Below are 14,883 nucleotides of genomic sequence, written 5' to 3' on the forward strand. Positions count from 1 at the left end.
GGCAAGGGGGATGTCACTGGCCAATCCTTTCACCCAGTGGTGGGATTTAAATAATTTAACAACCGGTTCGCCCAGGGTCAGGTTGGCTGTCATTGGAAGCATGGCCCAACCTGACTCTGGGTGAACCAGTTGTTAAATTACACCCCCCGCCCCAGTGGTGAAATGTAAAATTTGTTACTACCGGTTCTGTGGGCGTGGCTTGGTGGGGGCGGGGTAATGTGACTGGGTGGGCGTGGCCAACTTTTTTTTTTAACTTTTGAAAGCATTTTTTCTACAACTTCTTCGGCCGAAGAGGTTGTTAAAAAAAATGCTTTTTTAAAAAAATTTCTATTGAGTTAAAAAAGAAAAATAAACAAGTACAAATATAATAATACACAACATACACAACAAACAAACATAGATCAAGTCTTATGACTTGTATTTTGGATAATCACATCGTGATTGTGATTATCCAAAATACAAAAAAAAAAAAAATGCTTTTAAAAGGCTCTGACGATCAGGCAACTCAGCTGGGATCGTCAGAGCCTTTTAAAAGCATTTTTTCTACAACCTCTTCGGCCGAAGAAGTTGTAGAAAAAATGATTTTAAAAGGCTGGGATGATCCCAGCTGAGCCGTACGATAATCAGAGGCTTTTTTTTTTTTTTTTACTTTTAAAAGCATTTTTTCGGCCGAAGAAAAAATGCTTTTAAAAGTTTTTTTAAAAAGCCTCTAATGATCGCGCGGCTCAGCTGGGCATGTGGGGGCCAGGGATTTTTGCTACCGGTTCTCCGAACCACCCGCCCCCATTGCTATCGGATCGGGCAATCCGGTCTGAACTGGGAGCATTTCACCCCTGTCTCCCACCCTATCAAAGTGGATCCTGGGCGCTGCCCTGCGCTGCAATGGAGAAACGGGCAACGGAGCAGCCAGCAAGGGAAGGAGGAGGAGCAGGGAGAAGAAAGAGGGAAAGCGGCCTTCTCCTTCCCTCACACCAGCCCCTCCATTGCCCGTTTCTCCATTGCAGCGCAGAGCAGTGCCCAGGATCCACTTTGATAGTGGAGGGGGGTAATTTAACAATCAGTTCGCCCGAACCAGTGCGAACCGGCTGAATACCACGATTGCTTTCACTATAGATGGGTTCGGTGCTTCCGACAGGGAAGCATAGTATAGAATTATATATAGCTGTGATAGCGAAACTATGGCACATGTGCCAGAGGTGGCACACAGAATCCTCTCTGCTGGCACGTGTGCCATCGCCCCAGGTCAGATCTCTGTGGCAATTCTTTCGTGAGCTTCTGTTTCCTTGCAAACAACAAAACAGAAGCTCACGAAAGAAAAAGATCTTACCTCTTGCTGCACTGCTGGTGTTGGGATGCCCTGCCTCCCGCCAGCCAACTGGTCTTTGGGTCTCTGATGTGCATGCGTGCGCTTGTCCGCACATGACCACGTCCGTGCATGCATGTTTGCACACGCACACACTTTTCAGTTTGGGCATGTGTGCATGCAGTTTGGGCACTCGGTGTCTAAAAGGTTCACCATCACTGACATATAGTAACTTGAGATCCTTTATCTACGAATAAGTACCCTACTTCTGTTGCTTATGCATTGGATTCTCCCATCTTTCTGAAAAGTATAAATATGAGTGCATTACTCTGTTGAGTGGGGTCTCTTTTAATATTCTTTTGAAGGAATCCTACCAGCATATGCTGCTTAATAAACACCACCGTAAGTCTTGATTATTTACTTTGATTCCTATGTTTGATTGCATATAGGTAGCTTGGCCCAGTCTTGTCCAAAGAGGAATGTGTTCTAGCAAAACTCTTCTATAGATAGCAGAACAAATAGCTGCAGCTTTCTCACTGCAAGTGAGATGCCTCATTTTGCAACTATTGAACTGCAAACACAGGACTCAGTTTCAGAGACTTGCTGCCAATTTTGCACAGCCTTAACCAAATGTTGCATTTTCTAGGTAACTATCAAACAAAATGGGAGAATGGATCTCAAGTCTCCCATGGAATATTATACTGGAAGGACCCTTTACACTCACACATTAGGGATCCATTCAAAGAGGTATTTCCTACTAGGATTTTGGATACCCTTCCCCTCTCCATTGTTTTAGGGGAGAGAGGGGATTGGGAAATCAGAGCCTGCTTTCTTTTTACTAATGTATCAAGACAGATAGTTAAAAAAGAAAATAGCCAGAAAATGAAGGCAATGAAACATTTTTTTAAAAAAGAGGATGGAAACTACAATGTTACCTGATTACATATAATAACTAAAAGTAAAAAGAAACCAAGACATAAATGGACACAGTGCTCTGCCCGTCTTAAACTACCAAAAGGTGAGTGAAAAAATAATAAAATAAAATAAAATAAGCCTTTTTTGTTTCCAAAGTTTTGCTCTAGCTAATGCTATTGATGAAAATACCTAGTATCGTGGATGAAAATTTCACCATCTTTTTTTTTTAAAAAAACACATGATGTGGCCGAAAATTGCATGATACATGATACACATGATAGACTGCAGTGTGTTTTAGAACATATTTTCATAAGGTTTCTATAGAAACCACAGAAATGTTCTTTAGAAAGCTTTTCAAAAGACAAGTTGTCTTGAAATGTTAATATATTTTTTTTCGTCTTCTTCAATTTTATTGTGCCCAATTCTCAGAGACTGCCTCATGAGTGGTTTGCCATTGCCCCCTTCGTAGGGCTGAGACAGAGTGACTGGCCCAAGGCCATCCAGCAGGCTTCGTGCCCAAGGTGGGACTATAACTCAATCTTCCAGTTTCTATCTTGATACTTTAACTGCTATAGTAAATTGGCCCTTTTATAAAACAAAAAATATTTTGGTTACTCTGTGGCAAACTGAAGCATTTATAAAGCTAAGCATATAATTTCATGAACTGATTGTTTTTTTAAGGAGCACTTTTTTAAAAGTTTAATTCTGGCGTCATTTAGAGTTCCACAAGTCAGTATCTTCTAATGTATACTGACAGCCAAATACTCAGTGATACTGAAAGTTAATATAAAACGATTATAAAGTCTTGACAATATATCATACACAGAGTGATTTCTATATCTTTTCCTTGTACTAATTAATCTGAACAACACACTGAACTTTAAATTAACTCATCTTATAAATTATTTTACAGTACCATACAAAAGAAGAGAGTAGGTTTTAAACCTGGGTTGTCTTGTCTATGCATTGTGGTTTTGTTTTGTTTTCTGTTTATTTGACTTTTTTGTGCCTTTCAGATTTCAGAAGTGGGGGGTTTGTTGTTGTGTTTGTTGTATTTGAATCAGTGTTGACTCCTGCTGGATTAAAATATAGGCATAGAGTAGTACTTCCTTTTTATGGTAGCTAAACAGATACCTATAGGAATTCTAATGAGGATGTGTAATAAACTGTAATATCACAGTAATAGATATAAAGAGGCATAAAGCCATAACAGTTAATAGCCTCCAACTATTTTATCCTTTATGAATTTCTTTAATCCATTTTAAAGACTGTCCAAAGTATTACCATCATTTTAATGACATCCTACTATGGGAGAAAAAGAAAATGTCTCTATTATTTTTACACCATGTATCATGTCCCCTCTTCCACCCTATATTCTTTTCACCCTTCTCTTTGTTTTTTTTTTAAAATGTAAACTATCTTTATTAAAAGTTACTGTTCTATCTACCTTCGTTTCTATAGAAACCACACTCAATAGGTTGTCATGTTCTTATTCCCAAATTACAGTAGTGAAGCCTGGACAAGAACAGGACAAAGCTTTCACATTAATGGAGCCCAATTATAGGAAAAGTGCTGATTCCAAAGGCTCAGATCTAATTCTCAGAGGCTCATTATCCACTAGGAGAATATATCTTACATGTCTTGAGGAACATATGCGGTGGAAAATTCCCAATGAACACTCACTGAGCATGTATACAGATTGCAAATGCCTCCTTTTTTCACAAGATCACTTGATGTTTGTCATCAAATCAGTGTCAACTCTTAGTAATATACAGATCCTTTCTAGGGTGTTGGATATAAATTTGACATTATTTTATAGGTGAGGTCTTGCAGATGACACCAAGCTGTCAGGAATAGCCAACACTCCAGAAGATAGGCTTAAGATACAGAAGGATCTTGACAGACTTGAACATTGGGCGCTATCTAACAAAATGAAAAATGGTGAAAAAATAAAACATTTAGGCAAGAAAAACAAAATGCACAGGTACAGTATATGTGATACCTTGCTCAATAGTAGTAATTGTGAGAGGGATCTTGGAGTTCTAGTGGACAACCATTTAAATACGAGCCAGCAGTGTGCAGCAGCTGCCAAAAAAGCCAACACAGTTCTAGGCTGCATAAACAGAGGTCAAGATCACGTGAAGTGTTAATACCACTTTATAATGCCTTGGTAAGGCCACACTTGGAATACTGCATCCAGTTTTGGTCGCCACAATGTAAAAAAGATATTGAGACTCTAGAAAGAGTGCAGAGAAAAGCAACAAAGATGATTAGGGGACTGGAGGCTAAAACATATGAAGAACAGTTGCAGGAACTGGGTATGTCTAGTTTAATGAAAAGAAGGACTAGGGGAGACATGATAGCAGTGTTCCAATATCTCAGGGGCTGCCACAAAGAAGAGGGAGTCAAGCTGTTCCCCAAATCACCTGGGGTAGGACAAGAAGCAATGGGTGGAAACTAACCAAGGAGAGAAGCAACTTAGAACTAAGGAGACATTTCCTGACAGTTAGAACAATTAATCAGTGGAACAACTTGCCTGCAGAATGTGAATGCTCCAACACTGAAAGTTTTTAAGAAGATGTTGGATAACCATTTGTCTGAAGTGGTGTAGGGTTTCCTGCCTAAGGAGTGGGTTGGACTAGAAGACCTCCAAGGTCCCTTCCAACTCTATTATTCTGTTCTATATAGTGTGCTTGGCTTCTTCTGCCTCACTGATCCAGACTTGAGGCAGTGTTACTCTCCATGTTCAATACAACCATAATAAATCACGCAAACTAAGCATAACATATACTATCTACTAGCTTATAAGGCAGTTTGCATACGTTACAGAATTCAGACTTTTTTAACATAGAATTTTAAGTTTTAGTTTTAAAACAAAGATTATGAAGAAACCATGTTGCAGGATAAGTCAACTAGGCAACACTTCATCTATCACTAACATCAGTGGTTTTTTTTTCTTATCAATATCATCCGTAGCTGGAAAAATAACCCAAAAACATGTTTTAATAAGTCTGTAATGATACGTGGGTTTAACTTTTGAGACAAAATAAAGTTACTGTTTATTTCACATCAACTTGCTTTTGATAGCATAGCTTGATAGTATTGTTACTATCAAACTACACTATTACTATTATTTGACAATAATTTGATAGTATTGTTTTTCAGATCTTTAAGATGATGTCTTCCCTTTCTATTTCCCTTAAATTATCCAGTATTCACTTAAAATGGTTGATTTCTTTTTTTAAAAAACTTGTATCTTTTCACACCACATTCATTCACAATCATCCATATACAGGAAATATGAAAAGATGGCTAACATAAAGAATTGCATTTCCAGAAATTCACCAGCCCATTAACATCGCTGGGGTTCATATCTCAGGGGAGGATTTGTGCAATTCAATACTATGTTTATATTTGAAAGAAGAAAAATCTCAACAAAGTCACCCATAAAATTATTTCCACCCTTATTGCTAGGAAATAGCCTTGAAGAAAGCTCCTTAGAAGACTCTCAAGCTGCATCACCTTTTCACCAGGTTTTAATTTTGTGTCAGAGAGTGTTATTTATTTTCTTTTATTCCATTTGTTTCCAGCATTTTCCAGATTGCAGGGCAGATGCATGGCTTGGAAACACCACATCAGAGAATAACCTAAGCGTGGTCAGTGACTCCACAATGAACGTGAATCAGCACTGTGAGATGGCTGTCAGAAAGACTAATATGATCTGGGATGCAATAGAAGAAGCATCGTAACAGGCATGTGAAGTCTGCACGGCACTGATATGATCACACTTGGACTTTATACAATTCTATGTACTTCATTTCCAGAATATTGGCAGTCTAGAATGGTTTCAGAAGGGGGTGATTAAGATGATACAGACACTTTAAAAAGTGCCCTATGAAGATAGAGTGAAGTTCTTGAGATGTTCAGCTTGGAGAAAATACACACACATTCAAACACAAATGCACTATATACAAGATATAAATCGAGTAAAAAAAAAACCAGAATCAATAATACCCATTAGACTTCCCTTCAGTTGCAAATTTTATGTTTCTCCTCTATATGCAATAATAAGATTCTAATTATGTCATGTTGACTTATATTTTCTTCTATGTTTATTGGGTTTTGAAAATAATTATGTAGGAGGAAGAGTTTTGCATTCAGGAGAGAAAATAGTTCAAAGGGTGAGAATTGAAAGTACATTTCATTTTCTTAGCTTTTTCACTTGCCCATTACTGTTTATTATTTTGAAGCACCAGATAACACCAGAAAGCAAATTCTAGACCTGTTGAGACCTGTCTATAAGCAATGTCCGTTTTCAGAACAGACACAAGCAACTCAAAAACCAAAAGTGAGGAGTTTCCATCAATCACAAACTATATGTGAATTTCCAAATGACACATGTGCACACCGAAAAACACAGTGTCAGACTATGACTGATTTTCTACTGCAGCAATTACATCTGCCAGAGACAAAGCTTTGAAAACTCTGGATTACTTTTCTACAGTCAATAATGCAATTATATGCAGAATTCTATATATACATCACAGTACATGGTGCTGAAAAATATCTCCAGAGATTTCCCAAAACAAAAGAGGTCACCCTAAAACTGAGATAAGTCTAGTGGGAATGTGAAAGAGCCATTGTTATTTCAAGGAGTTTAGTATTTTGAGTTCTCCTTTATATAAAGAAAAGTCTAGAAATTTAGAGCTCATACTGAGCTAGCTTGCTTGTTTTTTGCTCTTGCTTGCTGAACAAAGAAGGGGGTGGGAGGGAATCATATATAGCTTCAAAGCTTTTCCCACTGTGAAAGTCTCAGGCTTTTGGTTCTCATTCCAGTCATGTGCCAGCCAGTCAAGCCCAGGATCTTGTAGTCCCATGACCGTAGCGGGGACCATGAAATAAAGTTGCCACATTTGAATAAAAACAGAAGGATGTCATCATAGGTGGGCTGCTGCCAGTTCGACCCACCCACCCATCCTGGCACTATCCGGACCTATATAATCGCTGTTTTCTTTTCTATGTTGCACGCGTGTGCGGAAGGCATGCACTCTCCCATTTTCAGTTCTGAGCGAACCGGTTGTTAGAGTATGTGACGCCCACCTCCGGATGTCATTGTTTGTGGAGCTTCTGCATGGAACCTACCACTAGGTATTGTGGAAACTGACTGTCCTTGAGATCGCTCAGCTGTCACTATTAAGAATCTCCCTGGCAGCCTGTAAGAGATTTGAGTATTATCTTGCTTTGTATTTATGTTTTTTATGTTACGTTTTTAAACTTGTTTGCTTGAGCTAATAAAAAAGCTTAGAATCCCTTTATTTACTGAAATGTTCACGAGCCGTGGTGGCGCAGTGGTTAGAATGCAGTACTACAGGCTAATTCTGGTGACTGCCGGCTGCCAGAAGTTTGGCAGTTCAAATCTCACCGTCTCAAGGTTGACTCAGCCTTCCATCCTTTCAAGGTCGGTAAAATGAGGACCCAGATTGTTGGGGGTCAATATGCTGACTCTGTAAACCGCTTACAGAGGGCTGTAAAGCACAATAGCACTAAGTGCTATTGCTATTGTCTCTGGATCCAAAAGAGCCAATTGCTTGGACACCTGAACACTACCCTAACACTTGGCAAAACAATAAGTTGATCAGTTTTAGTCTCCCCCGCCCTTCCCACTATAAAGACAAGGCTACTCCCTGTTATAAGCCTGTCACACAACTATCTCTGATATGTGTTATGTTAACTAGATGTTCTATTAAAAAAAGGGCTGGACCCTTTTTCACACTCACTTCATGAAAAAAGAACAAGGAGAGGGTTGTTGTTGTTGTTGTTTTAAAAAAATCAACCATTTAAAAGTATGCTGATATATAGCATAAAGAAACGACCAGCAAAATGACAGTCCTATTAATTTATTGCAATGAGAAGAACAAACAGTTCTATGGCATTTTATGGAAAACCAAAATAAATATATTATGGAATAAACCTAGGATGACAATGTGCTTGCCAAAAAGTATTTAGGTGTCTGCCCAATTCCCTACTCTATTTAATTATATTTGTTTAGTTTTTTTTTTAATTAAAAATAAAAAATGGGAAGCTAACATGCTGAAACAAAAAAAAATTTACCTCAAGCATACTATGCATGTCTATCAAAGTCTTTGAGGCTCATTTCCGTACCTGAGGAATTGTTAGGGGGAAAAAGGGAAGTTGACTTTAGCTCAGTGCTTTTGTTAAGGCTTCAAGGTCACACTCTCAAAGCATCCATTTCGAGACAGTGCCACCTGTCAAAATGTCAAATCTGCTCACTGGTCCAAAGGTGTTGAGGACACCTGGCCTAAACTTTTATAGATCACATTTCACTTTGTGAGGGTATTTGAAGCTGAAGAATTCCACTCTGAATTTCCAGTAAATCATTATTTGAGCTGTTTGTGCATTGTTTAAGGAATTGCTATCATTGGGAGTGAATGGGGAAGAAGGACTTGAGTGACCAGCAATTGCCTTGCAAAGGCCAGGCTCAATTATGATAACAGGGGAAGAGAGAGCACTACTAAAATATCTACTTTGACAAAGTGTTTCAAAAGAGAAAAGGGAACAGTCAACAGAACTCTACAATCAAAATCCTGCCACAACATAAGCTTGAGTACAGTTAGTCTTTGCTTAACAACCATTCGTTCAGCAGCATTGGAAGTTATGATGGTGCTGAAAGAATGTACAGGTAGACCTTGACTTACGACCACAACTGAGCCCAAAATGTATGTTGTTAAGTGAAACATTTGTTAAGTGAGTTTTGCTCAGTTTTACAACATTTTCTTTTGCCACAGTTGTTAAAGTGAATCGTGGCAGTTGGTAAGTTAGTAACAGAGTCGTTAAGTGAATCTGGCTTCCCCATTGTCAGAAGGTTGCAAAAAAGTGATCACATCACCTTGAGACACAGTAATGGTCATGAAAATGAACTAGTTGCCAAGTGTCTGAATTTTGATCACATGATCATAGAGATGCTACAAAGGTCGTAACTGTGAACAAATGGTCATAGTCACATTTTTCAGTGCCGTTGTAACTTTGAACTGTCACTAAATGAATTGTTGTTAAGTCGAGGACTACCTCTACTTATGTTCAGCCCCTGAAATTATGGCCACTGCAGTCATGTGATAAAAGTTTGGAAGCCTGCCCAAAATTAAAACCACGGGAGCCCTTCAACTTCCCCTATTAGCCTATATCCCACCCCCCCGATCTCTGTTCTTTTGGCCTCCTGCCCTCCATGCCCCCAGCTGGCAGTTTGCTATATTTTTACTTCTTTGCTTATGTGGCAAGGTAGCTCCTGGCTATGCAGGGCTTTCTTCCCAGCAATTTTCTCATTAGATCTGAGGAAGATTTGCAAAGGGCCAGACTGAGCACAGCAGAAGGCCTTCGCAAAAAGATGGTGAAGGTCAGCTGGGATGTGGAGCACGCAGAGTATGAGCTCTGGAGTGCAGAGGCGACTAACTTTGTGTCAGTAGAAGGACTGGCTTGGCTGCAGTTTCACATGGCGCTGCTGTACACAGTTCAAGAGCTTCATGTAGCCACAGAAGCATAACACACCGAGGAACCCTTGAGCTACAGCAGGGCAAGCAACTCTACAGCTACATGGTTCTGGGGCTGCTTGGTGCCCACAAGGCAGGGGCCAGGGCAGTCAAAAGGGCAGTGAATGCAGGGAATAGGCAATTGGGGAATTGAAGGGGAGGCAGTGTCTTACCTTAGAAGAACTGAGGGTCAGGCCTAAGAGTGGGAATGGCTTGGATCAGGTTGGGTGCTTAGCTAACAACCAATTGATTCTGTTAATGATGGTAACAGGGATTGGCAGGATTGCCACAGCTAAGCAATGAAGTCACATGATGTCGAGCTTCATAACCACATAGCTTAGTGACGAATGTTCTGATCCCAACTGATGTCATAATTTGAGGACTACTTATATTTGACTCTAAATTTATTAGCATTTTTTTTTAAAAACTTTCCTAATCATCAACTTCTGTGGGCTGTTTCCGTTCTTGCTTGTATTCATCTAGTGAACTAAAATTTGTTCTGGTAATAACACTAATGCAATACCAATTCAAGATGCCCCTTCCACATGAATGCAAGAGTTACAGCTGCCGTGAAAAACTGCCAGAACAAAAAAGGTGTACAGATTGTGTAAATTGCATCAATACGATTTTAAATTGCCATGGCAACACTGACATCATCCAATTTCAATGGTAGAATATGTATTCCAAGAATGTTAGATTCCAAATATATTACAGAAAATAGGACATATGTGAACCGAAAAGATTTTTAGACAAATGGATTACAAATACAAAAAAGAGTTTAAAGAGAATCTGTATCTTAATTAAATATTGCTTAGATAGATTTCATTACTCAAATGTCTTTATTACTTTTAATCCTATCATATCTATATGAACTTGAATTTGAATGTAGAATATCTACCAACAATTTGTTCCATTGAAACAAAGTCAGTGAATTATTAGATTGTTATTAGATTATTTTGCATGATGATCATCTACAAACTGTTAGATCCAAATTACCATTAGAAGAAAGAAAACAGATATTACTAAACTATTTATAAAGCGCTCAAGAGATACTGTGTTGTACAGAATAAAACTACAGGAGTTCTTTTAAAGAAACAAAACTATTTCAATTTAATTTTATTTCTCACACAATAGAAGCAGAATAAATTTTCTGCATGGGACATCAGTATTATTAAATGAACCTCAATATTAATAAATGAGTTTGACACACAAATATATAAAATCAGTATCTTTGCAGAAATGAAATAAAACCAATAATCAAAAGACTAGATTATGTGGTTAAAGTTTATTGATTTCTATCAGACATCTTTGTTCCTGCTTAGATGCTGAATTACTGCTAAGAAATAGATTGAAAAAAATCAATTATTTTGGAGGGTTTGCTATAGATGTCTTGGAAAAGACTATTTTTAGAGGGCTAATAGTTCAGTTGGCAGAATTGAAATATATCATTCCCATACAAAATGTAGTTAAGAGTGCTACTGCAAAATATTTCCAAAAGAAAACCTATAGCCTGTGGTGATTTAATGTTTAAAAAGAAAGAATAACTGAAATCACATAATGTGCAATGGCCAGTATGCAACTTCACAAAAATTAAAAAACCTGAAGGAAGACAGAAATGGGTAAAATACTTCTATTATCCAAAAATAGCAAATTGGATGATGGGGATAATCATATTTTACTTTTATTCTTTCTAAATAAGCTGTTAAATAATTACAGGTAAGCCTTCCCAGAGGACAATTGTCCATCATTCCAATGTTCAAATTCATTATGCAAAGAAAATCTATTCACTTGGACAGGTAACTGTTCCTAATAGATATGGCCAGTGGCTCCTACAAACTAAGGTTTTCAAATAGTTCCATGGCAGAGTTTCTGGAAAGACAAGTAAAATTTCCCTGAGGGAAGAAAAACTAACATAATTAATTGATAAATTTGGGGAGATTTAGCATTTTAAAAATTTGTGATGATTCCCAACACAAAAATGGCCTTGGTTAGTGACACAATCCTGGTGTGGTCAGGAGAAAAAAATACACAAACAAGCTTGCTTGCTGTTCCCACTTCATTTTTTCATTTTTTTAATTTAGAACTAATTATTTTAAGATTATTTTCCTATGTGCCGTTGCTATTTTTATTCTAACATCCTTTTCTGTTTTTGAATAATCACTTTTCTCAGGATCTCGGCAAAATATTATTTTCCGGCTTTTAATAATTTTAATTTTTTATATCAACAAATGTATTTTTTATTTCTTCCTCAAATGAAGGTATCAAACAGTAAGTCATCCTGATCTGTAGACATCATTAATAAAAATGAGGGGAAAAAATTAGAAGCAAAAATCCCTTAAATTAATATCTTCACTCTTTAAAATCTGAATACAGATTTCATTTATTGTTATATATCATACAAATCTCTCTCTCTCTCTCTCTCTCTCTCTCTCTCTCTCTCTCTCTCTCTCTCTCTCTCTCTCTCTCTCTCTCTCTCTCTCTCTCTCTCTCCCCTCCCTCCCTCTCTCCCTCCCTCCCTCCATGTGTGTATGCTAAAAGTCAATTCACTGTATAGCATAAAATATTGGGGCTACTCTACAAAATTGGCTTCAATTCTTTATTCAAAAAAAGCCTACTCTGAGTCTTTGGGTTAATCAGCTCTCTCTAAACTGTTGTAAGGATTTAAGAAGGCTTAATGGTTTTTACAGGGTTCAAAATTTTTAACCTTCTTTCAAGTATTCAACTAAATGTAAAATTATATCCATTCCTAAATTGTAAACAAGAACAAAAAAGGACTAGTGGAAAGGTTACTTCTCAGACCAATCTCTTTCATAAAAACGAAATGGTTCTTTTAAAGTGAGATGGAAAACCTGTAGGCCACATATGGCCAAATTACCGTCAATGGTCCCCATCACCCCTGGAACTCAGACCATTGATTTACAACTGCAAAGCTTGAAGAAACAGGAATACAATTTCCATTTGCTTTGCTTTTGGCAGAACAGCAAATGGAAACACACAAGACTTTGGAGGGGGTGGAGGTGGAATCACACTGTGACAGGTAACAGGAGGCCATGCCTCTCTGTGAATCTGTCAGAGATACAAAGGCAGCCCAGATATCCCAACACAGACTGTATTCTAGCAAAAAGAGCCTTGATAGTACAGTGGTCTACGCACCCTGTTATTAACACAGCTGCCTGTAATTTACTGCTGGTTCGAATCTCTCCAAGGCTCAAGGTTGATTCAGCCTTCCATCCTTTCTAAGGTAGGTGAAATGAGGACCCAGTTTGTGGGGGCAATAAGCTGACTTTGTATAAATATACAAAAGTATGAAGGCTATTGCTTAACGCATTGTAAGCTGCCCTGAGTCTCCGGAGAAGGGCGGCATATAAATCAAATTAAAAAAAAAAAAAGCGGATAACAGAATTAGAGAATAGGAGTTTGGTTTAGTTTCCCATAAGGAAATCGCCTCATGGGAAAAAGAAAGGCGTTAGAAAGGGATGATGGAATCTTAAAAACTAGGAGGAGTATTGGGAAGAGGAAGTGTATCTTAGAGGGAAGAGGTGGAATGGCTGGTAACCTAAGATGGATATAGGTTGAACATTGGCTTTTGAAAAATGTGTTATTTTATTAAAGGGCAATGTTGTCTGGAGATTGAAATGGGCTCTGCAGTTCTGATGTACATTAGGAGTGCTAGTTTAAGGGGGAAACTGCTGAAGTGGAGCAGTGAACAATTCAGACAGATGTGCTGAAGAAAGGTGCAGACTAGCGTGGGAGAGCATTCACTCAGCGGATGGTGTCAAAGGAGGGAAGAAGGTCATGCTCTACCAATCAAATTGTACTGACGCTAGACCGAGAGGGAGACCAGCAGTCAGTACCACAGTATCGTTGTTCAGTATCTTTAATCTTTTCTGAAGTCTACTTAAGAGTCTTCAGAAATAGAACAGCGTACATATAAATTAAACCAACATTATCAAGGGCACACATAAGCTATTAGAGAACATTTAAACTGCATGTTTATCGCACAAAAAAGTCCCCCCTTTTCAACACAAGATGTGGCTTCAATCCTTTTCTGTTGATTATCATTATAAACAGGCAAGAGAAGCCATGAGAGCCCGAGTTAACATATCTAGTTGTAAATTACACTTGAGGAACTAGGCTGGAGTAACCAAAAGGAAACATCTAATTGGAAGACTTACATTGATTTTTTCATCAAATCATTAGAACTCATAAAAAACCATGACGGCTGTTTCAGCAATAACAAAGTTCAAAGAAGGAAATAAAAAGGAAGAAAGAAGAAAGTATAAGGCAAAGATAGATAAAGACAAAACAAGTGTTGAGACACATCTCCTTTGAATTTATGTTGGAATATTGCACACAAATACCTAAAGGGTGGAGCTTGTATTATGACATCACAATGCAAATTTCACGATTTCGACAAACCATACAACTGCTGAGTTTTATGCATATAAGTATGATTTTATCTGTCTGTAATCTGTAAATTAGTATTAACAATCTTAATTTCATAGCAACAGGGTTTGTTACTTTAAAACTGCACTGTAGCATTGAAATTTTAGGATCCTATTATAAATCTATTGAAAACTAAAATTCGTGGACATAAGGAATATAAATGCCACAGAAGAAAACAAGTAATTGATATTTTGTTTTTGAAAATGAAATTTCCTTACATAATCCATTAAATGAAAGCTCTGTTATCTAAAATATTACACTATTAAGCTAATTTCCTCAAAATTAAATTCTAACGTAAGTCTAAAGACATCTTAGAATATATGAAATAATACTTTAAAAAATTATAATACCAAAAATTTACTTTTAATTTTTAGTAAGAATTAGATTGTCAAGTCTTACCTTTGATGCCATTCTCATGAAAAGCTTATTTTGATCCTGTGATGTACTCATCTTTTCATTCCTAATCAAATCCTTCAGATCCAAATTATCATCATCTTGAAAATATCGGATTCTTTCCTTATCCACATGAGTAGGTATCTAATAATCAATATAAAAAAATCAAGATTGTTGATACAATTGCCAACTTATTTTAAAACAAACCCATGAAAAATGTTATGAATCATGCTAGCACAAACGAACATCTGAAATTACGGGTAGTCTTTGACTTATGATCAT

The 14,883-nt window shown here is 37.5% G+C and overlaps 1 protein-coding gene across 3 annotated transcripts in view; it reads right to left on the reverse strand.

Moving 5' to 3' along the window:
* Positions 1–14,883, reverse strand: part of CWF19L2 (CWF19 like cell cycle control factor 2) — a 103,451-nt gene that overhangs the window by 27,296 nt on the left and 61,272 nt on the right. For all 3 annotated transcript variants that reach the window (XM_034409464.2, XM_034409455.3, XM_087894646.1), the window contains one exon: positions 14,608–14,745. In XM_034409464.2, coding sequence (XP_034265355.2) covers positions 14,608–14,745 — 138 coding nt within the window. The remainder of the gene's footprint in view (positions 1–14,607; positions 14,746–14,883) is intronic.

Source organism: Pantherophis guttatus, chromosome 5 (assembly GCF_059756535.1).
Source record: "Pantherophis guttatus breed Tessera chromosome 5, ASM5975653v1, whole genome shotgun sequence".
NCBI lineage: Eukaryota > Metazoa > Chordata > Lepidosauria > Squamata > Colubridae > Pantherophis > Pantherophis guttatus.